General features: G+C 44.0%; 1 protein-coding gene across 4 annotated transcripts in view; it reads right to left on the bottom strand.

The window, feature by feature from the left end:
• OSMR (oncostatin M receptor) overlaps window positions 1–23775 on the bottom strand; it is a 357084-nt gene that overhangs the window by 182968 nt on the left and 150341 nt on the right. For all 4 annotated transcript variants that reach the window (XM_085631123.1, XM_085631125.1, XM_085631126.1 and 1 more), the window contains one exon: window positions 18358–18532. In XM_085631123.1, coding sequence (XP_085487249.1) covers window positions 18358–18532 — 175 coding nt within the window. The remainder of the gene's footprint in view (window positions 1–18357; window positions 18533–23775) is intronic.

Here is a 23775-nt window from a genome sequence, read left to right as displayed (position 1 = left end):
GGATCCAGGTTGAGTTTGATGAATTCTGCAACCTCCATTAAGGCGAATACAGTACTGTAACCAGTCTGAAAGCCCGACTGTGTATCGTGAAGGAGGGCGTTTGATTCAAGGAACAAGCAAATCTGTGTATTGACTGTCTTCTCCAGCATCTTGACTGGTGCTGGAAGGAGGAAAATTGGTCTAAAGTTACTGAGTAACTTAGGGTCTGCATTAGGCTTTTTTAGCAGTGGAAGTAGGAAGGCATGTTTCCACCTTTTCTGCATCATAACCGACTCCAAGAAGGTGTTCAAGATTTTGTTGAGTATTGGATTGATGATAGGCAGGACTGACCTAAGTATGTCAGGCGGGCAGCAGTCCTGGGGCAATCCAGACTTACAGTTAGCCAGGAGCATAGCTGAATCCTTAAAGGAAATAGGCTTAAAGTCCCTCAGTACAAGCCCAGTAGACAGTGCTTTCACTGAAGGGTTTGCTGCTAAGCCCTAGTTCAGAAACTGGTCATAGGTTACTTTGATTTTGTTTGCAGAGAAATCTGCAATCTCCTCACACAGACGTTTGAGGGTGTAAAAGAGTGTAGCATCACCCTATGGGAGAGTAAGGAGTTAACAATGCTGAAAAGGGATCTAGGTTTGTTAGTGGCCGCCTCGATGGTAGAAGCAATGAACTCCTGAGCACCTCGGGCGGATTTGCGAAAGCTGGCCAGCGCCTTTTTTTATGCTGATTTAGCGTCCTTTTCATAACTGGAATGCCACATGAGCTCCAGCCGCTTGCATTAGGCCTTCTCCTCCCGTAAGGCTTCTGTAAGCCACCGGGCAGGTGACCTTGAAAGGCTCATGGGCATAGATTTCAGATAGGCAACACGATCAAGGGCACTCAGGAGCCAACTGTCCATTAGCTCATGGTCATTGTCTACAGGACCTGTTAACCTAATCGGAGTCGCTGTTAGGCTCCTCCTAACCCATCAAGATCTGCCACTCCGCTAATATCTGGTCACCAGCTCTAGGGCCTGATTCATGACATCGTGAAGGGGAGAAGGAAGTGATCAGACTACGGTACTTCCCTGACCGGATAGCCAGAGAGTGAGAAAAAATCAAGTCCTTAGTATGACCTGCCATTTTCATGGAGCTTTGTATGTGTTGTTTTAGGTTGAATCCCTCAAGGGAATGAACCAAATGCAATGCACTAGGACAATTAGTGTTGTCAACGTGGAAGTTGAAGTCTCCCAAGACCAGGAAGTTAGAGTGTAATATATAGAACTGACTCTGAAAGCCAAACCTAGGATTCGCTAGGGCTGCCCGGAGGTCTGTAAATTAAAATTCTGTTCAACGTAAAAACCGGGTTAAGTGAACTAGAGAAGGTAAGCCCTTCTATAGGATCACAGTCAGACAGTTGAGAGGCAGTGCAATTACCCCACCCTGTCACTCCATTATGTTGTAAAATTAAATGGAGAAACCCTGCAGGATAGCTAAAGTGATGTTAGGCAGCGAAGCTTACAAAAGCCAAGTCTCTGTTAAAAATAAAAGATCAGCAGACAGAATATATTGAAAGCATGTTTCGGGAGCAACCTGCAATTCAGCAGGCCCGCTGAGACAGAGCCGGGCTGCCCCAAAAGAGCTTTCCTGACCAGTGGAGGAGGGGACGCGTCAGCTTGAGTGAACACCCCAGATTGGGATGGACAAGTCCACAGGTGGTGCATTTATACAGGAGAAGGCAGTGTGCTTCAAGAAGCTCACACGGAGAGGGAAGGGCTAAAAGTTTACCATCTTCTCTCTGGAGTCAACTAGAGGAGTTTTCTAGCAAACCGACAGCATGGTTGGCACTGGCTGTGATCCAGACACGGAGGGGCAAGGATGGGCTTGCCTTAGGCATGCCAGTGGTACACCCTTGGCATCCGCTGCTTATAAAGGGACTAAAGCATTGAGAAGCCAACCACTAGAGTGTGACCTGCCCCAAGATGGCATCTCAGAGGTGGCACCTAGAAAATGTTAGGTGGCCGGGAAACCAACTTTGTGTAATTCACACTGGACTTTTATCAGGACTCCATTTTATCAAAAGTATTAAAAAGGTATTTAAGACAGATTCAGTGAAAACCTATAATACCCCTTAAGTAAATAGCTGCTCATGCCCACCGCTAAAGTGCAAGTGCAAAATCTTAGCCGCTGCGCGTCCATAGGGAATATATGGAATATATGGTTAACTTTTACACTCACTCATTTTTTACAAGAAAATTATTAGGTATTTTCTCCTCTTCTGGAAGTTACAAGGGTTGCTTTGATCAATACAACTTTTTCTAGCATTTGCAACAAGAATGTTCAATTTTATCAAGGACACAGAGGCGAGGATTATGCTTCTCTTTCAGCAGCCGATCAAATGTAAAACCTTAAAACACTACATTTCCCATGACCACCTTTAGTCACATGTATCAACTGTAGAGCCCACAGCCCTATATAACCTCCAAACTGACATCTAGCTTCTTCTTTCTTTGCACCTAACACCAGAAAAACAGTTAAGCAGTATGGGACCCTACAACGATAGGATCACCTTTGACTGGAAATAAAAAACGTGCTCAACAGGAGCCTGACTTGAAGGTCTTGGATCCAAGGAGTCCAAAGTCCTCTGTGTAAGAAAGCAGGGAAGAAGATCATCCCACGAAGAGCCGAGTTAAAAATAAAGAAACTCCATGATAATGTGAACTGCATTACAGTAGTAATCACTTGTACTCATTTCCTAAGAACTAAGTAAAAACACTAAAGCCGCAAACACTGGCCATATATCATAAAATGCTGCACAGTACAGTACGCATGCAAAGTCGGAAAAGGAAGAAGAAATGAAAGCATTTCTCCTTCCTTGCGTCTAGTTTAAAAGTTGTAGTTTTTCACGCTAAACCCAATCTACTGTGTTTAGTAAATTGGGTTTAGCATGAGAAATCTTGGGTGGTTGCATGGGAATGCCCATGCACCACCCTTGGCACTCCCCCATGGTGCAAAGTAATGCAAAGCAGCGCTGTATACAGCTTCGTATTACTCTTACGTTATTTCCAGTGCTAAACAAGTTTAGGGCTAAAAAGTAAATTAGATAAAAAAGATTTCCGCCGTTTTGCGTCACTTTGTGATGCAAACACAGCGCAAAAGATTAGTAAATCTCCCCCTTTGAAGCCATCGCCCTTTTAGTGGAGTGGGCGCCAAAAACAGATGTTTCAATACCGGCCTCGGCCAGAAGCCACCTAGTAAACGTGGCAGTTGCCTGTGATCCAAAAGGTTTTTGTTCAGCAATCAACAATTGACCCCTCATATCTCCCTCATACCAAGCCTGCAAATGGGGGAGAGCCTACCGGAGGTAGCAGGTTTCAATAAGACTACCTCCGGGGTGACCACTCTTTCACATTTCCAACCTATCCCTTTGGCGGGATCGCTCGCTGCTATTAGAAGACTCAAATCTGGATCTCCATCTGACCCATGTCCCCTATGCTTGTTTGCATTAGGGGCATCGACTATCAACCCTATGGTAAACAAAGTGCTTGATGCCTTGTTGTCTGCAGGAATTGTCCCTGTGAAATGGAAGCAAGCATAAATTCTGCCTCTGCTAAATAAAACCTCTGCTGACCCCAAAAAGCAAACAAATTTTAGACCGATATCCTTACTGCCAGCTCTTTCCAAAGTACTGAAAAAATATGTAAATCAGCAACTCTCTGCGTATCTTGAAACTAACGATTTGGTGCATCCATGTATAGGGATTGCTGCAATTGGTAATATTATATATTATGCGCACCTAATTACTTTGGGAAATTATATCAAAAGGCTGCTCAAAATATTGAATTATCATTACAAATAAAATATCATCAAACCTTTCTGAATATTTTGTCAGTGGTTGCTTGTGACATTTTAAAGTGGTGAGGCATAAAAGTTCTGGATGAGGGACCTGTAGTGAGTGAATGTAATTATTGAGCCAAACATCATAAGGGGGGTTTTGAGGGGTTCTCCACCCGAGAAAAGTTTGTAAAAAGTGTAGGCAAATGATGCATTTTCAAGAAAAGTTGAGAAATCATGAACATTAATAAGGCGGTTGTGAAAGTGTAGTATGACATCATTAAAGAGTTTTCATATGATAATGATGTAGGTAGCTGCTTATTCAGTATATCCACAGAAATTCATAACAGACTTTGAGATAACAATGTTGAGTACCACACAGATTTCCTTATTTATTGATGTACCTTTACAAATACAATCTATTGAGGAAATACAAGTTATTGTGATTTGTCTGACTGGATACAATGAGACAGCAAGGAATAAACATTAAATGACAGTTGGGCGAAGGGGGCACGCGTGATGTGACCCAAGAAGACCGCCTGAACACTGAGCTACGCGCCGATTCCGGAATCGCTGATGTAATTACGGCGGTTCCAGTGTCGTTTTCTTCTGGCAACGGGTGTTTCCCAGGACATGAACACCTACTCCAGATAAAGCTGCTTTCAACATTCAAAGTGCTCCTTGCTGGACCCTAATTTCTTCAGGTGACTTTACAGGTTCCCTAGTGGCCGCCATTTTGGATTTATAGTCCCCACGAATTTCTCCTCAGAATTTAGCTTGCCTGGTTTAGGAACACTATTTTTTATATTTTTATGAGGTCCCCTTCTCATTTTTTATATCTGAGGTGTACTTTTCTACAGGGAGGAACATTCCTCTTGAGGGATTCTGCTGCCTGCTAAGCGCTTTACGAGCATTATTGTTTTTCGCCTCACGACCCATTCTTGGTTTTAACTGTGTTGGTTCATGGGCAGGAGCAAGAAATTACTGTACTCTATCAAGAGAAACTCTTTTACTGAACCCTTCTCTAGCTCTACCAATACGGTTACCTCCATCAATTCATCGCCTCTTTCTGGGGAAATTGCTCAATCTGTGTCTTCTTGATCTGAGGCTTCGCCTATCCCCGCTTCTAAAGCACAGCTACCTTTTTCTTCTACCAACAAAAGGATTAAACAGGACCCATCCTCTCCACCCAATTCTATGTCTCCTGTATCCTTGGATATTGTTTCGGAGGAGATACGAGCTGTAAGACCTTTTACTGAGGAAACAAACACTCATCTACAGACTCTGGACAATAAATGGTCGTCCTTGGTCTCTCGTTTATCTTGGTGGAACTACAGGTCAGTGATGTACAGGATTCATCTACCAGAATTACATACTTGGAGAGAGAGGTTTTGCTTCTCAAAAAGTCAACTGAGGACCTTGTAAATAGAAATCAGCGCAATAACCTTCCCTTAGATGGCCTTCCTGAAGGCCTTGAAGGAGACAATCCTGTTTCTTTTTTCACAATGTTTCTCCCACAGCTTCTGGACCTTCCTATGATGACCAAATTAAATATTCAACGTGTGCACAGACTGGGTCCGCGCCTATCTTCCTCATCCGCTCCCTCAAAACCATGCGGAGTAATTCTTTTATTTTTTAAATAAAATACACTGACCTTTTACAAGTCAAACAGGCAGCTAAACTCAAGAAACAACTAGTCTGGTATGCTACAAACCTGTTTATTTCTCAAGATGTCTCTAATGCCACGGTTAAACGAAGGAAGGAGTTCCTAGACCTTCGCCCACCTGTTTGTACTCTTGGTGCTTGTTATGGCTTATTCCATCCTTGCCTGCTTAAGGACACCTTTCAGAACAAGACTTCCTCATTTGAAGATCCTGCAGATCTCAGGCAATTCATTTACTCTCATTCCACATCCTCGTTGGAGATTGCTGGTCCTTCCGTCAATACCTGACTTTAATAGTTCTCTTGTAACGCTCTATCTTTTTTGCTTATACTGACGTTTGTTGACCTGGTTATCTGCTTCTTTGATCATATTGAATCCCTATTGCTATTACAGGTTCCTTGGAATTCACTGTGCACCTGTTTCCTGCTCCTGTTCCTATTTGTGCTGAACAGCGTCCCGGTGTGGTGCGTTGCCCTGTCGGGTGTGCTTTCTTCGTATGTCCGTCGCCACCCCCTATTTTCTTTCAGTTCCCTTGTAAAGGTACGTATTACAGTTGTGAGGTTCTGACATGTACTGTCTTTTCTCATTGACTCTTTTCTTTCACTCTTCCCTCTCCCTTTCTAGTGTTCTTTTCCTTCTCCACCTGCTGTCACTACTACAATATTTCCTTGTTTTGCATTTTTCTTCCCCTATGTTTGTTTTTTGTTACTCCACTGTTACCTCATCCCGTTACCTCCTCCCTCCTTCTCCTGTCCCCCCCCACCGCCCACTTTTTCTACTTTTGACCACTTCCCTCTTATCTCTAAGGAGGCCTTCCTCACCCTCTTGCGGAAGGTCAAGTCAGGTTCTCTCGCTGACCTTTGCCCGGCCCATATTTTGCGGGAGATCTTTTCCAACTGCCCTGATCCCCCCCTCACCTTGCTCAACTCTTCTCTCTCTCAGGGAATTGTCCCTGACTTGTTTAAGGCCGCTACAGTTATTCCTATTCTAAAAAAGGCGGGTGCCGACCCCACCCTCCTCTCGAATTTCAGACCTATCTCTCTGCTCCCTTTCTTAAGTATAATTCTGGAGAGTCATATTACTTCCTGCCTCTCTTCCTATATTGAAGAAAATCATCTTCTTGCCACTAATCAGGCCGGCTTTTGCCCTGCCCACTCTACGGAGTCCGTCGTTCTCTCCGTGATGGACGAGCTTAGGAGGAGTGCCGACATCAATTCTCCTCAGGCCTTGGTCCTCCTCGACTTGTCCGCCGCTTTCGACACGGTCGACCACTCCATTCTCTTAGACCGTGTCGGGGGCGCCGGCGTTCGGGGCTCAGCTCTGGCCTGACTCACTTCCTTTCTGACGGATCGTTCCCAGGCCGTCAAACTAGAACGTTTTCCCACCCCCGTCTGCTCTGTCTCCTGCGGGGTGCATCAGGGCTCGGCCCTTTCCCCTCTTCTTTTTAATCTATATATTTATCCGTTGATTGCAGCCCTACAAGAAATGAGGTCACGGTTTTTAATTACGCCGATGACCTTCAACTTATTTTTAACCTCTCTCCCTCCTCAGTCTCCATTCTTAAGTTTCACTCCACTCTGACGTTCATCCATGATTGGATGAACCTCAACCAACTTAAACTGAACCCAGAGAAGACAGAGTTGGTCCTCATCGGTGGCCCCTCCAATCCCTGGACTCCTGCTTTTTGGCCCCCCACTTTTGGATCCTCCCCTTGTCCCTCTGCGTCGGTGAAAACCCTGGGCATTTAAATCAGTCAAGATCTCTCAATGTGCCCTCAGATTAGCTCGGTGGTCTCATCTTGCTTTCTATCCCTCAGAATAATTAGCAAAATCTCCCGTTATTTTTCATTGGAAGCCCTTAAACTTATCATCTTGGCCTTGATCTTATCTCGCCTGGACTATGGCAAGGGCCTGTATGTCGGAATTCCTGCTTATGGGTGCCGTCGCCTGCAGCTTATTCAGAACCAGGCAGCTCGCCTTATCTATAGGCTTGCGAAATTTCATCATACGACCCCCTTACTAAAGACCCTTCATTGGCTTCCCATCCTGGAGCGATCCCTATTTAAGATGGGCTGCCTGATTTTCTTGTCACGGGCTGGTACGGCTCCAGCATTCATTAGATCAAAGATCACTGCCTATGTTCCTAGTAGAACCCTCCGCTCTTCTACCCAATTCCTCCTTAGCACCCCTCGCTATCGGGAAAAAAAACTTGGCGGCTCTAGATTCACTACCCTTGCCCCCCTGTTCTGGAACTCACTTCCTCTCACCATTAGATCTATCCCCACTTATTCTTTTTTTTCGCAAAGCTCTTAAAACCTATCTATTTCTGTTAGCATACCCATCTTAGCTTCCACCTTGTGCCCCTCTGAAGTAGCTTTGTCCCAGCGCCAAGAAACCGCTTGGTAGTAGCACGCTTTACAAATCCCTTCAACTTCAACTTCAACTGTGGATCTTATCGTTCTACATGTAGTCTTGGTATATTTCATCCCTTTCCCTCTTAGTGATACGTTTGCAGTATTTCTTTTTCGCATTTTCATCTTTTCCTATTCACTTTCCTCACTTCTTCATTGTTGAACGTGTTGTTCTCTATTTATTTTTAGTATTTTACATTCAGAGTTAATTCTTGGAATGTGAAAGGTTTTATTAATCCTATCACAAGACAAAAAATGTTATCTCATCTTGCCTCCTATAACCCAGATTTGTGTTTCTTGCAAGAAACACATCTCAAGAAGGCAGAAGCATTAAAATTGAAAAGGGGTTCGGTTGGTTCCATTTTAGTTTCCCCCACTTCTACCAAGAGAAATGTGGTAATTATTTTATGTCATAAAAAATTGAAATGTAAAGTTTTATATCAAGAAACTGACTCAGAGGTGAGATAGTTGTTAGCTAAATTGTTTATTAATAATATCTCTCCGACAGTACTTAATGTTTATAGCCCAACTCAACTGGACTGTTCTTCTCGATGGTGCTTTAATAATTCTCTTTTACAGGACCCACTATTCTCCTCTTCATTTATATCTTTTGCTGAGGAATTTTTTGCATTAATCAATGATCCCAATCTCTCCTCTCATGTATTGTGGGACTCTTTTAAATCAACGGCTTGTGGTTTCATTATAGCTTATATCTCTAAAAAAAAAAGCGATCTCTACAACAGCGTAGATTTATATTAGCTCATATCAAGGTCCTAGAACACAAATTTTACACTACGCCATCTGACTCGATTATGCAAGTGCTTGTACGTTCAAAGCTGAATTTTAATAAAGTAACTATATAGCAGCATCTATACTTCTCGTAGTAGTGCTCAATACTATGGTGGATGTAACAAGGTCGGTAAGCTTCTAGCTAATTACCTCAAACTTCGGAAAGATTGAATATTAATTGACTCCATACACTCTTCAAATTGGAAGCTTATATGTAAAGATCAAGATATTCTGGATGAATTCATGAAATTCTACAAAGATTTATATACTCCAAAATCTCCTCCGAATATCTCCCTTATTCAATCTTATCTTAATAACATTCCTTCCCGTTCTAATGGTCACCTCAATTTCTCTGCGCTTGAGTCTGATTTATCACTTGAGGATATTCTCAATGCCTTAAATGTGCTAAAAAAAGGTAAAACTCCAAGCCCAGATGGTTTTACGGTTGAATTTATCTACATTTTTCCAATTTACTACTCCCTAAATTTCTACACCTTTTTCAATCCTTCTTTCTCTCTGGTAAAACGGAAGGTACTTTTCAAGAAGGCACGATCTGTTTGATTCATAAAGAGGGTCATGAGCCTTTGTTTTGTAAAAATGATCGCCCTATCTCCTTGGTTAATGTGGACTATAAAGGTTTTGCTAAATGACTTGCTCTAAGGTTGGAACCCCTTATGCCGCACTTGATTGGTAAAGAACAATGTGGCTTTGTTCAAGGCAGACTAACCTCGGATAACTCTTGATTATTCCTCAATGTTCTAAATAAGGTGCCTTCTCTTTCTTACTCCCTAGCGGCAATTTCTATTGATGCAGAAAAAGCATTTGATAGGGTGGACTGGTCCTTTTTATTTAAGACCCTTAATTGGCATGGTTTCGGCCCTCAAATAATCTCTCTTATTTCTTTACTATATTCGACGCCTAGAGAGTCGGTATTAGTCAATGGTCATACGTCTAACTACTTTCCTCTACAGGGTGGGGTTCGCCAGGGATGTCCTATCTCCCCTCTTCTCTTTATCCTAGCTCTTGAACCATTTTTTATCTTCTATCCGTAATAATGATTCTATTTCTGGATTTCCCTATGGTGATCATCATTTGAAACTTTCTGCCTATGCGGATGACATTTTATTTTTTATTTCCAATCCCGAAGTATCTATTCCCCCTATTACAAGAAATTTCTTCATTTTCTCTTGTTTCAGGCTCTAAGATTAATTCAGATAAAACAGAAATTCTCTCTCGCACCAAAATTTGCGCCCAACATTCCTTTTCATCTACTGGGTTTTTGTGGAGCAGATCTAAAATTAAGTATTTGGGAATATGGTTCACTAACTCCATTTCAGTCAAACTTAATATGGTAGAAGCTCTATCTTGTATTGACAAACTCCTTTCTTCTTGGAAACCTCTATTTCCCTCTTGGTGGGGACATCTAGATTCCATTGAAATGATGATCTCTCCTATTATATTATATATTTTCTCTATGCTTCCCATTCTTATTCCGTCTATTTATTTTAAGAAAATAGATTCTCTCCTTTCAAAATTTCTTTGGAAAAATTAAAAATTCTAGAATATCCTTATCACAGCTCCGGAAGCCAAAATCTAATGGGGGTGTTTTCCTGACTTTCAAATTTATCATAAGTCTTTTTGCCTCCATGAAGCATCTAATTTGCTTCTTTCCAAATCCTCCCCTTTCACGCCTTTATGGCTCACCATTGAGCCCTCCCTCCTTGCGCCCTTCTCTACAAATGAGGTACTGCCTTATCATCCAAGACGGTTCAAAATACTCTCCCCTTATTCAAGCATACTTGCTCCTTGTTGAGACCGCTAACCTAACCGAAGATTACTTATATACTTATATCAAATAATAGCAAATGTGTTGTTGGAAAACTGGCCACATGATACGACGGCAATGAAAGAAAGCAAAAAAATGAAAACAAAAGCCCAAAGCAAGGTCTCCTTCCTGTGAGCAAGTTTTTAAACGTGTTCACATCACGCCATGCATCCTTGTTCTTCTTGGCCAAACTAAGCAACAATAGCACATTTGGTCTCATGTCCCAAGTAAATAAATGAAAACGCAACTAACCAAGCAGCCTCCTGACATTGATGTGTGCACTGTGCATATGTACTACGTGCCTCAGCTCTAAGACATCTGTCAAATAACATCTACTCAGCAGAGCAGTGCGCACTGCGCAGAATGGTTTATTTAACACTCCATTTCCAGAGTTAGGCCAAATGGGGACCACGGTTGCTATGCACGTGACATGACGTGCAATCAATGATCATACAACCTCGGGTCACCTCAGTCAGAACTGAAGAAATACATATAAAACATACCCGACTTGGGTGTGATTCTTCAAGGGAATGGTAGAATCACAGAAACCTCAAAAGCTTCCAAGGCCCTTGATCGCCTTGCTTTATGTTTGAGGTCACCAGGCCGGATTTACTTTGTCTTTGCTCTGGTGCTAATGAAATGCAAACTGGCGCATAGCGGTGCATGCGATTTAAGATCCAACGATTCGCAAGGCAGCTTTATTGGAGCACCAGCGTAGGGTATGATGCCAGCAGCAGGTCAATCTTAGGAGATATTGCTCTGCACTAGATTTTCCCCTTGCGTAATAATCTGTAATGGTAAAACTGTGCAGTGTATATTATTAGTTACCCAAATTATGCTTTGATCTATACTAAATCCAGTAGAGCTGGAATTTCCATACTACAAAGCTAACTCAATTTTTTCAGTAAGCATTGTTGTCAATTCAGGGCACAAATAAAATTTGTGCCACCAACAGCTGGCTTTTTGTGGTTTGTTCACAGTTTGCTGAAATATGGGACACAGTGGGCACAAACGATTTTGACAACCATTTTGGACATGTTAATCCCTTCACTGCCACGCCCTTTCCCCGCCCTGTGCCGGGCGTTGCATTAGCGGGCGGGGTTCATGACGAGATAGTCTCGTCATGGGCACAGCACAACCGTGCTCCATGACGAGACTATCTCGTCATGGGCACTGAAGAGGTTAATTCTGTTTTGTCACATGATAAACACTCTATAACGTGCTAACAAGGACAAATATAGTAAATATGGTTGGCCTAGAAGTGCTGGTATGTCATCAATGCTCTAGCTTGGTACACAGAGGAAGTTAGAGGCTGTTTAAGGCGACTGAAGTTGAATTAGAATTTATAGGATGGCAAAAGTCACAGGTATTCATGATCCAGACAGGAGACAGACACATAGGCACATCGATTGTATAGGTGGAGATACACAGGAAAAGAGGGTTTACTTTAAACCATCTCTTCAACTGTTCCATACACACAATTTTTGGCAGTAATGACCGGACAAAACCACCAACCACACCGAATGTTACCAAACCCAACCTCACCTTGCTTCTTCTCCCCATCACCACTAAACGCTTACAGAGACACCATTGCTGCCTTCCTTTATCCAGTTCCACTTCCACATAATATACACAATAATGACAGTATTACATTTTTTCACAATAATTTGTACCACCTACTTTTTCTCAGGGTTAAGTGACACTGGCTGGCTGTTAGTGACACAAGTCCACTGACTGTCCACTCGACTCCGGAGTTGGATCTTCATGGTGGTGATCACAGTCACACACAACGATCGCACATGCCTGCCTGGCCACAGCAGCTGTAAGGTCACATGTGTGGTCTGACTCTGTCCTGCTCTCTCACCGGGTGAGAGTGGCCGAGCAGCAGCCTAGCAATGGCCAAAATGGCCAATCACTGTGTGGCTTCACAATAAGCCATTAAAGTGATTGGTCATTGTTACGTGGGCAGAATCTCCCACACCTGCAGCACCATGTGCACAAACTGTGCACCACAAGCCTAGACTAAGCCCCAGCAACAGCGTCTCTCAGCCAATCCTGATGCTAATCCCTTTCTGTTACACAGCAAAAGAGCATCACCAGGATTGGCTAGAGCGAGCAAACTCACCGCTCATTAGGAGACTGGGGGTCTGCAGCTTTGAGCAAACCCCGCTCACTAATTTTCAGAGTGGTGAAGCCTCTAGTGAGTATGTCGATCTGGCTGGAGAAAGGCAACTGTCCAACCCGAAATGCTCACTTTGTGGCCTAGGTGCTGTGCGTTCGCTGCCTGTGAATCATGTGTGCCTGCCTATCAACTTAATTGAAGCCCAACCCCCTTCACAGGTGCTGCAGTGTCCACGGCTGAATACTGACTCTGGAGTCGCGCTTTTTGAATCAGTTTCATTTATTATAAGTGTAATTTACTGTGTATATTTATTCACATGTACAGAGGGCCAGGGGGCCAAATATCATTGGGGCACCGTCCCTACGCCCTAAGACAGGAACCGCCCCTCTATTTTGTGCAATCTGACGGGGTGAGGACAATCTGCATGGCAATAAAACTGGTTCGGTACTGCCAAATTATGTACAAAGAAAAGATCTAAGGCACACATTGCTCCCTTAAGGGATAAGGATTGGATATTGTGGGCGGGCGTGATCTGAGCCCAAGCAAGATGGCGGCTTAACCCGAATGCTCCATGCCCTGCCCTGCAATTTCTAATGCTTCATAGCTCAATCTTCCCAGCAGATGCCCAATGCAAACCCATGGAGGCAAACAAATCACTGGAGGTTGACATATGGCAAAGATTGAGGTATTACACCGGCGGATTAGACCAGATTGGACTCCTCACTACTCTTGTGCTAGTAACTCAAATATGGCGGCTCCCAGCTGCTCTAAGCCTCGCGGATCAGCCCGTGATCACACACATAAGCACTTGTAAGGTAGGAGGCACAATACACTGAGCTCAATGGAGGACTCTCTCAGAGAACACTTACTAGCCTGCATAGCTGCGCAGAGAAGTGCTTGTCCATGCTATCCAAAGGCGTTTCTCGATCCATGGCCTCATAACTGATCTCATCCATGGCCGCTCCCTATGGCATCTGACTCATGTCACCATAATAGTGCAGAGAGCCCTCTTTAAAAGAGATCGCTGATCGTGTATCCCACCACCACTTACTACAAGGCTGCAACCAGTGGTCAGGTCACTAGGCACATGTGAAATGCTGCCGATACACAGACAGGCCAGATGCAGAAGTACAAAATGGCGGTTCTCATTACCTCTGCACTCCGTGAAGCACCCCACTATCGCACACAGCAATGATAGACGGATAGGAGGAACGATGCAATATACCCAGCATGGGCCCCTATATAAAACCTCACTCGCCTGTATCACTGCTTTTGTGGAGTGCACATGTCTGCATCCCAGTGGCGCTGACCACACTTAGCCACACAATGGTTTTCGCACGTGGCCCCTGTCTATGACCTACGGAAAGTTTTGCCACAAGATCATGGACTGCCCTCCTGCTGCGGTCCGGATATTGGTTACCGTCCCTTCAGCACCTCATGATCTGGTCACAAAGTGCAGGTAAGGCCCTTCTGATCTGCTGACAATGCAAGGCTATGCACTACAGCCCACCTCCATGCCATTAATTTTAAACTGCCTCATGGTGAATCGTGCCATACATGAAGAAATCTGATTAGTGTCTATATTCAGCATCACGTGCTGTGGACCACTCTGAAACTTACTATCACACGCAGTATTAACAGCATCCCCACGAGGGAAAACAAAATGGCCAACATGCCCATCCCTGCACCCTGAGGCCTACCCTATGTCCATGATTACTGAAGTCAGGTGATCATTTGCTTATCAACGCTTTGCTTACCAATAGAATTTGGTGTAATGGCGAGAGCTGCTGAATTTGGAGCTGGGGAACCAGGTTTGAGTCTCGGCTCCAGCTCAACATCCTCTGATTCTGGGCAAATCACTTAATCTCCCCGTGTCTACCAAAAATGAATGTGTCTTTGAGTGACGTAACTGGTGATCATGTGAAGCACTCCAATACAAAACTATAAAAATAAAAAAGGTTGTGAGGGCTATGAATGATCCCAATAAATAGTGCTCTATATAATTCCAACCCGAGTTTCGCAACCTCAACTTAAACGGACCTTGGGATCAGTACAGCTATGCTCAAAATACCCTGCCACATCAATTGTCCAACTAAACGGGTCCTGGCTCCACGAGAACTGAAGACCTCACGTTCTCACACAGCTAAGTGACCAAAACTGATCTTGCAAACAGCTTGTGTGGATACACAACTACATAACATCCCTTTGAGTCCGCTGCAGCTGCCATGATGGCAGATCACAGAGTCAAAGACACCAGAGGTAATAAAGACAACAAATCTACACTAACATGGGCCAAGGTGGAGCATCCATTGTCAGACTCCCCCATCAAACCAAAAATAGACTCTGGGGCCAGCCTGGATATGATACTACAGCAACAAGCAGCCCTACATGACCTGGCCCAAGAAACAAAAGCAGACACAGATTCCATGTATCAAGACCTTCAAGTCTTAAGGAACGACTTACACAATATGAAGGACAGACTTACAGAATCAGTGACAAGGATTGGCAAACTGGAGGACTGTGCATTTTCTGAGAAGGTAAGAGTGGATGCACCACCAACAGAATCAAATCCCTGATAAAAGACATCTTCTAGTTAGAATTCTGAAGGGTAGAGGTAATCTGAGCATATCCGGGCTACCAGAAAAGGTGGAAGGTGCCATGAACTCCTGTGCCACATTTTTGGAAGCCTGGATACCCCTCACCCTTGGAATCAAATTTGACACAGACTTTGAGATAGAACAAATTTACAGAGTCCCAATGGGCCAGCCCCACTCTAACCCTCTTACTCATGCCCTAGAGCCATGCTATTTAGACCGCTACAATATCGCCACACAGAAGCTATACTTGCACATATCAGGAAAGCTTAACACATCCTCTGGAATGGAGCCGGAATCAATATTGCACAGGACTATTCAAAGGACACAATGACCATCAGGAAAGGCTTCTTAGCCATCTGTCAGTCTCTCAAAGACCACAACATTCCATACGGCTTCTCAGGCTCTTCGAAATTCCTGAATGTCGTCCATGGTAAAACGCTGCTTTTCTTGGAACCAGTGGAACTACAAAGGTTTCTGGACTCTTCTGTCCCTGCTGCGATGGGCCTCTAATGTCACTCTGGATTGCTAACGTCTTTTGATTTTCCTGTGTTTCCGATTATCTTCATGTTGATCTGCCAAGACCATATTGGGAATGGTCACAGTTCATAACCAACACTTCCTGGTCCATCAAAGTGACTCCCTAATCTAGTGGGCTACCGTCACGCTATGCTAAGCTCCCCTGCAGGGTAGCACCTAGCCCCCACTGATGATGCTATTCTGCTTTAATCTGAAGTTATCGAGCACAAACTCCCTGCTTGTTACCATTGCATATGAAAGATGGACAATGAAGAGATTGACTGAAAAGAAAAATGTACTACTCAGGTTAAAGATTTGAGTAAGGCTAATGGACCCAGGTCTTTTGCTCAGTTGCAATAAAGATTTGTTCTCCCAGGTGTAGAGATCTACCTGTTTTTTTTTTATTTAAAAGAGGATTTATGTGGATCATTTTGTTCTAAAACTCATTAAGGAGTTCGCTCAACCCACCAGCGAGTCTACGGACATCCCTCCCTCTCAGGACCTCTGCGGCACCTTCTTCCACAACAAGATTAAGGGCATATATGACATCTTCGACGAAGACGACCAAAACACTGCACCCCCACCAACCACCCCGACACCGGAAAACCTACGATCGAGAACTGGACAGCCCTGACCACTGAAGACAATGAAGTCAATCCACTCCGGGGCCCCCACGGACCCCTACCCCCACCACATCTTCAACAGAGCCGCTGACACCATCGCACCCATACACCGCCACACCATCAACCGCTCCCTGGCTTCCGCCTCGTTCCCCGAACTGGAAACACGCCGAGGTCAACCGCCTCCTGAAGAAACTCTCAAGATACCCCACCGACCTAAAAAACTACAGACCCATCTCCCTGCTCCCGTTCCCAGCGAAAGTCATTGAGAAAGCCATCAACAGCCTGCTCGCAGCATTCATCGAAGAGCACAACGTCCTCGACCCCTTCCAATCGGCTTCAGAAAAAACCACAGCACGGAAACCGCCCTCCTCGCCGCAACAGACAACATCCGCACCCTACTGGACAGAGGAGAAACAGCATCCTCATCCTCCTCGACCTCTCAGCGGCATTCAACACAGTCTCCCACCGGACCCTAATACACACGATGCAGGGATCCAGAACAAGGCACTCGGCTGGATCCACTCCTTCCTCTCCGGCAGGACACAGAGGGTCAGACTCCCCCTTTTCTCTCGGACCCTACACCGACCACCTGCGGAGTCACCCAGGGGTCCTCCCTCAGCCCTACGCTCTTCAACATCTACATGGCGCCGCTCGCCCCCAGTGTCAGAGCCTACAGACTCAACATTGTGTCATACGCAAACGACACCCAACTCATCCTCTCCCTATCCAACAAACCCAACACCGCCAGACACAACTTCAGAGAAGGCATGGAAGCCATCGCCAAATGGATGAAAAACAGCTGCCTACAACTTAACAGCAACAAAACAGGAATACTCATTATGGGCTACAAACCCCGACACCTGCAATGACACCTGGTGGCCCCTACCCTAGGAAGCCTGCCCACCCCCACGAACCACGCACGCAACCTAGGAATCATCCTGGACTCCAAGCTCGAAATGGACCACCAGATCAACTCCGTCTCATCCTCCTGCTTCCACACCCTCAGCCTCCTACGCAAGACTCTCAAATGGATCCCCCTCGAACACAGAAAAGCCATCACCCATGCCCTCGTCACCAGCGGACTCGATTACAGCAACACACTCTACGCCGGAATAAACAAATCTCACCCGCAAGCTACAAAACATCCGAAACGCCGCCACAAGACTGATCCTCAACCTGCCAAGACACTGCCACATCTCCCAGCACCTGCGCACACTACACTCGCTCCCCATCGAGGCTAGAGTCACCTTCAAGATTCTCACCTACGCACACAAGGCCCTCCACGACACCGGACCTGCCTACCTAAACAGCAGACTCAAATTCCACGCACCCGAAAGGACCCTAAGATCAGCATAACTCTCCTACGCCATGGCACCCTGCACCAAAAAGACCAGATCGGGAGGCCGCTCCTTCTCCTTCCTCACGGCCAGAGCCTGCAACGCCCTTCCTCTCCTCCTCAGACAGACAAAATCGCTCCCCATCTTCTCAAAAAACGTCAAGACCTGGCTCTTCAACATACCCCCCGTGATGGAATGGAGTCTGCACCCCCTCCCCCTCAGCGCCTTGAGACTCTTACGGGTGCGCGCTTAATAAACTCCTGATTGATTGATTGATTAATCATATCTTTGATACTCTTTGGCGTGTTATATATTTTAGGAATTCCCTGGGTTTATGGAACACTGAAAACAAGGCATGCATATCCTTAAGGCTCTGTCCTCTAAAGCAGGCATCCTTACAGTAAAGGATCAAAACAAGGAACAAACAAGAAAGGTAACACTAAGCACTTAGTGACTTAATGTGCTATATAAGCTAGTACATACAATTAAAGAGTGCTTAATGAAGTGCAGAGACACATACCGTAATATCACTAAAATAGTCTGTCTAAAACCCAAGCAAGAACAGCCTGGTCTCTCAGGCAGAGCTACACTGCCTGTGTTCACTTTGACCTGCAAGGATTAGTATGTATAAACATGTTCTGTGTAACATCAAGATTTGCAATCATTACATACCCCAGACTGTTTTCCATGGGCTCCATTTGCTCCAGATGTGGCTATCAGGAAACCTCTCATCATCTACTATGCTTCTGATCCTTAGTGAGTGGGACACGCATTCCAAAGGTAGATCTGAATCCCAGCTCCATGTCAGTGGTGCAGGTGCCGTAGTGAGAGTAGTGCTGTAGTTCCCCTGTCAGCAGGAAAAGGCATTGATTTGAAGTTCAGTCTAGGCAAGAGTTTGTTTGCTTTGAACAGAGTAGTGTAGCTCAACAAATTAACTGAAGCTAATGTGAGCAAAACATTCTGGCATTGGCAATGCACCTCATTTACTACATTATGAATCTTACCATCAGTGCATGCAGTCACAACTTGCTTGTCTCTGCAGAAAGCCTCTACAAACAGCCTGTACAAGGCTTAGTCCAGCCAGAAATGACAAACGAATGTATCATGAGCTATTTAGCATTCGGGGCTGACCATGCCTTTTTGCTAATGTGATAGACATCACATTTATTTTTTAGAATAAAAAAAAATGAGAAGAACTCTAGCGCAATAACAATCAAACAGTTTTGGGCTACAAAGTGCAAGCTCAGCTATTCTTGTATGTTTGACGTTAAATTCATTTTACATCTGAATATGTAGTCGTTCTGAGGACTAAATATCCAAGATCAAATCTAGTGTAAGGAGCTTGTCCATTGTAAACTGTATAGAGAAAAGATCCTGGCGAGAAGAAATTTGAAAAGTTGTTTCCGCTGCTGTAGGCCGAAAAATTAAGGGACGGCAGAACTCTAAACAATATTCTGGGCCTTATTTATGAGAAGTGATACATCGCTGTGTGAAAACAGCGATGCATCACTTCTCAGTGCGCCTTCCTTGCGACATGATGGATGCGTCATATTTACTGTATGATGCATCATGTCGTAAAAAGTTACAGATACGTCAGTATTTCGGACATATCTGCAGGCGCAAAAGTGACGCATTGCTAGGGTGTGTCTGAAAACAGACGCAACTCCAGCAATGTGTCCTTTCATATGGGGCAAGCCCCATGTGAAAGGGCCTGAAACAGTCTTACGCCTGCTGTGAGGCAGGCGTAAGATATTGACACAATGGCGTCCTAGTAGTGGCGCTCTGAAATCTCATAGATTTTATTGCGACACTTCTAAAAGGCTTTTTGCGGGGGAATGCCCACCCTGCATACATTATACCTGGCGCAGGTATAATGTGGCGCAGGGGTATAGAAAGTGATGCAGATGGGCGCAACATGGTACATTTTTTATGTTGCCGGTGCGTCACAAAAAGTGAGGTACTGGAGTTGTAAACGTGACGCAAGTCCTCATATATTAGGCACTCAGCGTTATCCTATACATTTTTCTTCACATGTTTTCTCTGCTACCCTCTCGGGCCCACTTTCTATTTGGTCTCTCCTCTACGCTCATGTACTACACCTAAAGGTTCCACTAGCTCTTGCTCCAGTAGCAGGTCATTCCTCTCAGTCCTCCCTACAAATTGTAGACGCGTCTTTAGTCTCAAAAGAATGGTAACGTCAGGCTAGAGGAAAGGGTGGATCTTTCCTCTTTTTCTTGGAGGCCCTGAGGAAAGGGTAACACCTTCCAGAAGCCACACAGTCTATTCCAGTGGTAATATGGCTTACATAGATGCTGCCCGCTGGAAAGTAGTGCTTGACAATACAAGGAGGAAAAAGCCAAAAGTACAAAAACCTTCAAGGCTCTAAGTCCTGTTTTAGGACACTTCTGGCATTGCTAACATTTTGTTTTTGGGTAAAACCAGTACTGGAGCAGAAATGGCAGGCCTGAAGCAGAGCAGGAGCGAAGAAAACAACAGTAGGAGTAAGCCAGAGGAGTGGCCCGCTAGTCTCAGCACAGGAACTACTTGCAGGAAGGGGCTGGACTTTGAACACAAAATCCCTAAAAGGAAGGGGCTGGTCTCAGGAAGAGACATATTGGAATGGTGTGGATGTTAGGTGAAAACTTATTGGGATGGCGAATCAATTAAGGAGAGTTGAACTGTAGTTTTCCACTTACAGCCATGTCCAGAACCATAACAGATTAAAAGTTGCATGTATACCATGTCTAAATAGTCCAAGACTAGACTTTTGATACATTCCAACTATTATAAATTCTACTGATTTTATAATGTCAGTAATGTTTGATGGAGAAAGTAGCATGAATGAACGTAATGTTCACATAAGATCTCTGTAGGTGTTTAGATATAGCTTCCTATATTAACAGTATGTGAACATCAGGTACTCTGAAATCCTTATGTAATGTAACTGGCTCTATAGTAAAGCGCTCTTACACTCTTGGGTAAAGTACTCGCTATATAAAAACGCACAAATAAATAAACATTACGGGGAAAACAAATTCTGCATCTATTGTAATTTAATAACAATAAACTATATAATAAACTCTAGTAACTAAAACTAAATTACATAAAAATATTTTGTAATAAGTTTTGAAAGCTAGTAATGTAGCCGTGGCATAGACCATAGTTTGAGCACATGGTAAAGAACTTGTTATTTCTTGTAATTATAAGGTTAGATAAAACATGATTTATAAATATTTTGTTTGAAAAACAGTTTAAATGACATTGAGAAAGAATTTTAACAGTATTTACAAAAGTAAACAACATGCAAGGTTAGGCACTGGTCATGCAGTGTCAATTCTGTTTTCACCACATGTCTGCATGGTATCAGAATTGAGAGGACAGCTTGGGCTCTGAGCTTTTGGTGTGAGAAGAGAATTAGGGCAGGGCGAAGGTAAAGAGGCAGAGGAAAAAAGCGTAAATAAGAAGCATTAGCAATGCCAATTGGTCTTGCATAGGCGAGATCTATTGGATTTGTCAACTTATTTTAGCCATGATGCACAGCAGCACAGCTGCTGTTCAACATGGCTAAAAGTAGACAAAATATGATGCAGTCAACACTGGCTACGTCATAGCTTTTTTTTTTTTTACTTTCAGGCATGTTGTACAGCAGCTGCTGTGCAAAAGGCTGAAAGTGCACACGAATTGCAATACATCCAATGTAATTTACACGATACAGTGCCCCTGCAACCAATTATACATCGGACAAACAAGACAGAAAATAAAGACACACATTCTACAACATTGTAGCAGGATTAAATGCAAAACAGGGGGGGCTCCCCTTGTAGAACATTTCTGTGATCATAAACACAAGCCCGAATCCATCAGCTGGATTGTACTGGAAACAGTCTCCCTCGCTCAACGAGGTGGAGACATACGACCCATCCTCAATGTCAGAGAATGTAAGTGGATGCACTTACTTGACACAGTCACCAATGGACTCAACGAACAAGATGGTACGAACTCCCAGTTGGCAGGACCACAAACAGAGTAATTTGTATCATCACTATCACTTAATCCAGTGACCAGCTCACAGAGATTCTCTTAGGCATCCGTAAAGTGGGAAACCCAAGCACACAATGTGTTTAGACACTCACTTATCAATAGGGACGTTACTCTAAGGCACTTTTGACCATTGTTAAGCCATTTCACGATCAACCGAATGTCTTAATATTATGAAATTGTCATGGAGCTAACATCCTTTAATGTTAACATGTGAATGAGGGTTCATTATGATATATTTTCTCAATCGCTGACCAACAATGCTTAATGTCACACAACTACCATAGAGGGAATATTCATCAATGTGCAAATATGATTTTGGGTTTAATATGTAATCAACAGACTTTTTTTAGACCGGTATGTACGAATCACTGCATCACGATATTGAATAACAGAGATGTCTTCCATTTGTGTTGATAATGTATGTTGTAATACTTAGATCACTATGAATCAAGCGTTTGTTACGCTTTGTACCAACCTAAAAGGTCTTAATTTTCGGATCACGCTGTGTGCCTGTACATGTCTGAACCCACAACTAGATCTCAATTACTACACTTAATCTGTTTACACTTTAACTAACATGTTCCCCAGAGGAAGCTAGTCCACCTTGACACCAGCTCCGCTTTAAGGGTTAAACAATATTCGCTGTAGACAGAGCACCGCCCCTCCTCCTCTCTGATTGGTCGCTTCCTTGATGAGCCCCCAGGGCACCAACGAGCGGCTACACCACACAATGCACGCGCGCCAGCCACTCGGGTATCTTAAACATAAGCACCGACTGCTCCAGCTCATTCACGAGCGTTACAGCCAGTAGAAGGAGGTAAGCGACATCAGACCACCACCATTATCGTAGCCTGCACGGACATTCCCCAGAGCGCAGTAATGCACACGCTCACTGCCTGATATGTTCAGCCCGCATGGATATTTAGCGCACTTTTGTTATACCGGCATTGACCATACCGCAAACAATATGATAACCCGTACGGGTTTCCCAATATGATATCTTGTTTTGTTTACTACCATTCTTTACCGATTTTCCCTTTTTTCACTATTAAGATCGAGCGGTCCACCAATCTTGTTACCGCGTCACAGTCATTACTCATTAAGCGATCACGCACATACTGCGTCCCTTTATAAATGTTTGTCATTGCATCAACCACTGTCCATGTTTTCCCATGCCTCTTTTGAGACAACGCGTTTTCTAGTACAATGTTTAGACTTGATTCACCACCATTGGACTCTGTCTCCTTCCACCACTAGATCCTGATACTGACTAAACCTTTGCTGTGGGAGAATCACTACCCCACTAGCCATCTCTAACCTAATATCACGGAGCTACTCGAAAGCCCACGAGGGAACGAACGTTAACCGTCCTTCCCCACACTAGTAGGTGAAAGTCTCTTCACCTATATTAGCATTCACCTCCTTTTAATAAATTGCCACCACACTGACCCCACTCATTTTATCTCTAGGTGCTCTTCCTAGCCTGATCCCGACGAAGACCCCACCACGAGGAGCCAATCACCATCTTAGACTAAGGGTCGAAATGTAGATAATCTACCACCTCTCTGCAAGCTCAAAGAACAGAATCATTTAAACAATTTTTTATTTTTGAGCTATGTGTAAACATGGGAACAACTGACCTATGTTAGGCCGGAAAGGTCCAGTTCTTTGCAACTACAAATGTATATATGTCACTATACCTTTACCCTGTCCCTCACTCACCGATTCACTACCATTGACCGTACCCTTCCTCCTCTTCACGATAAGAGCACTGTAAATACTGAATGCACTACCTTTATGTGGAGCAATTCTAATGCCAATCATTAATGCTTTGATGTTATATTGCATTTAATGCCTGCATACTTGATGGAATTAAATTCCGTTTTTGAATCATATCGAATTTGTAAGCGGTGAATGCTTCTTTCCAGCATATGTGTCTTACAAATAATACTACCACGACCAACTTCATAACATATTGTCAACACTGGCCACGTCATAGCTTTTTTAAAAATTTACTTTCAGGCATGTTGTACAGCAGCTGCTGTGCAC

This window comes from Triturus cristatus, chromosome 2_1 (assembly GCF_964204655.1).
Source record: "Triturus cristatus chromosome 2_1, aTriCri1.1, whole genome shotgun sequence".
Lineage (NCBI taxonomy): Eukaryota > Metazoa > Chordata > Amphibia > Caudata > Salamandridae > Triturus > Triturus cristatus.
The sequence above is the reverse complement of the archived record's forward strand: the minus strand, read 5'-3'. Positions and strand labels throughout refer to the sequence as shown.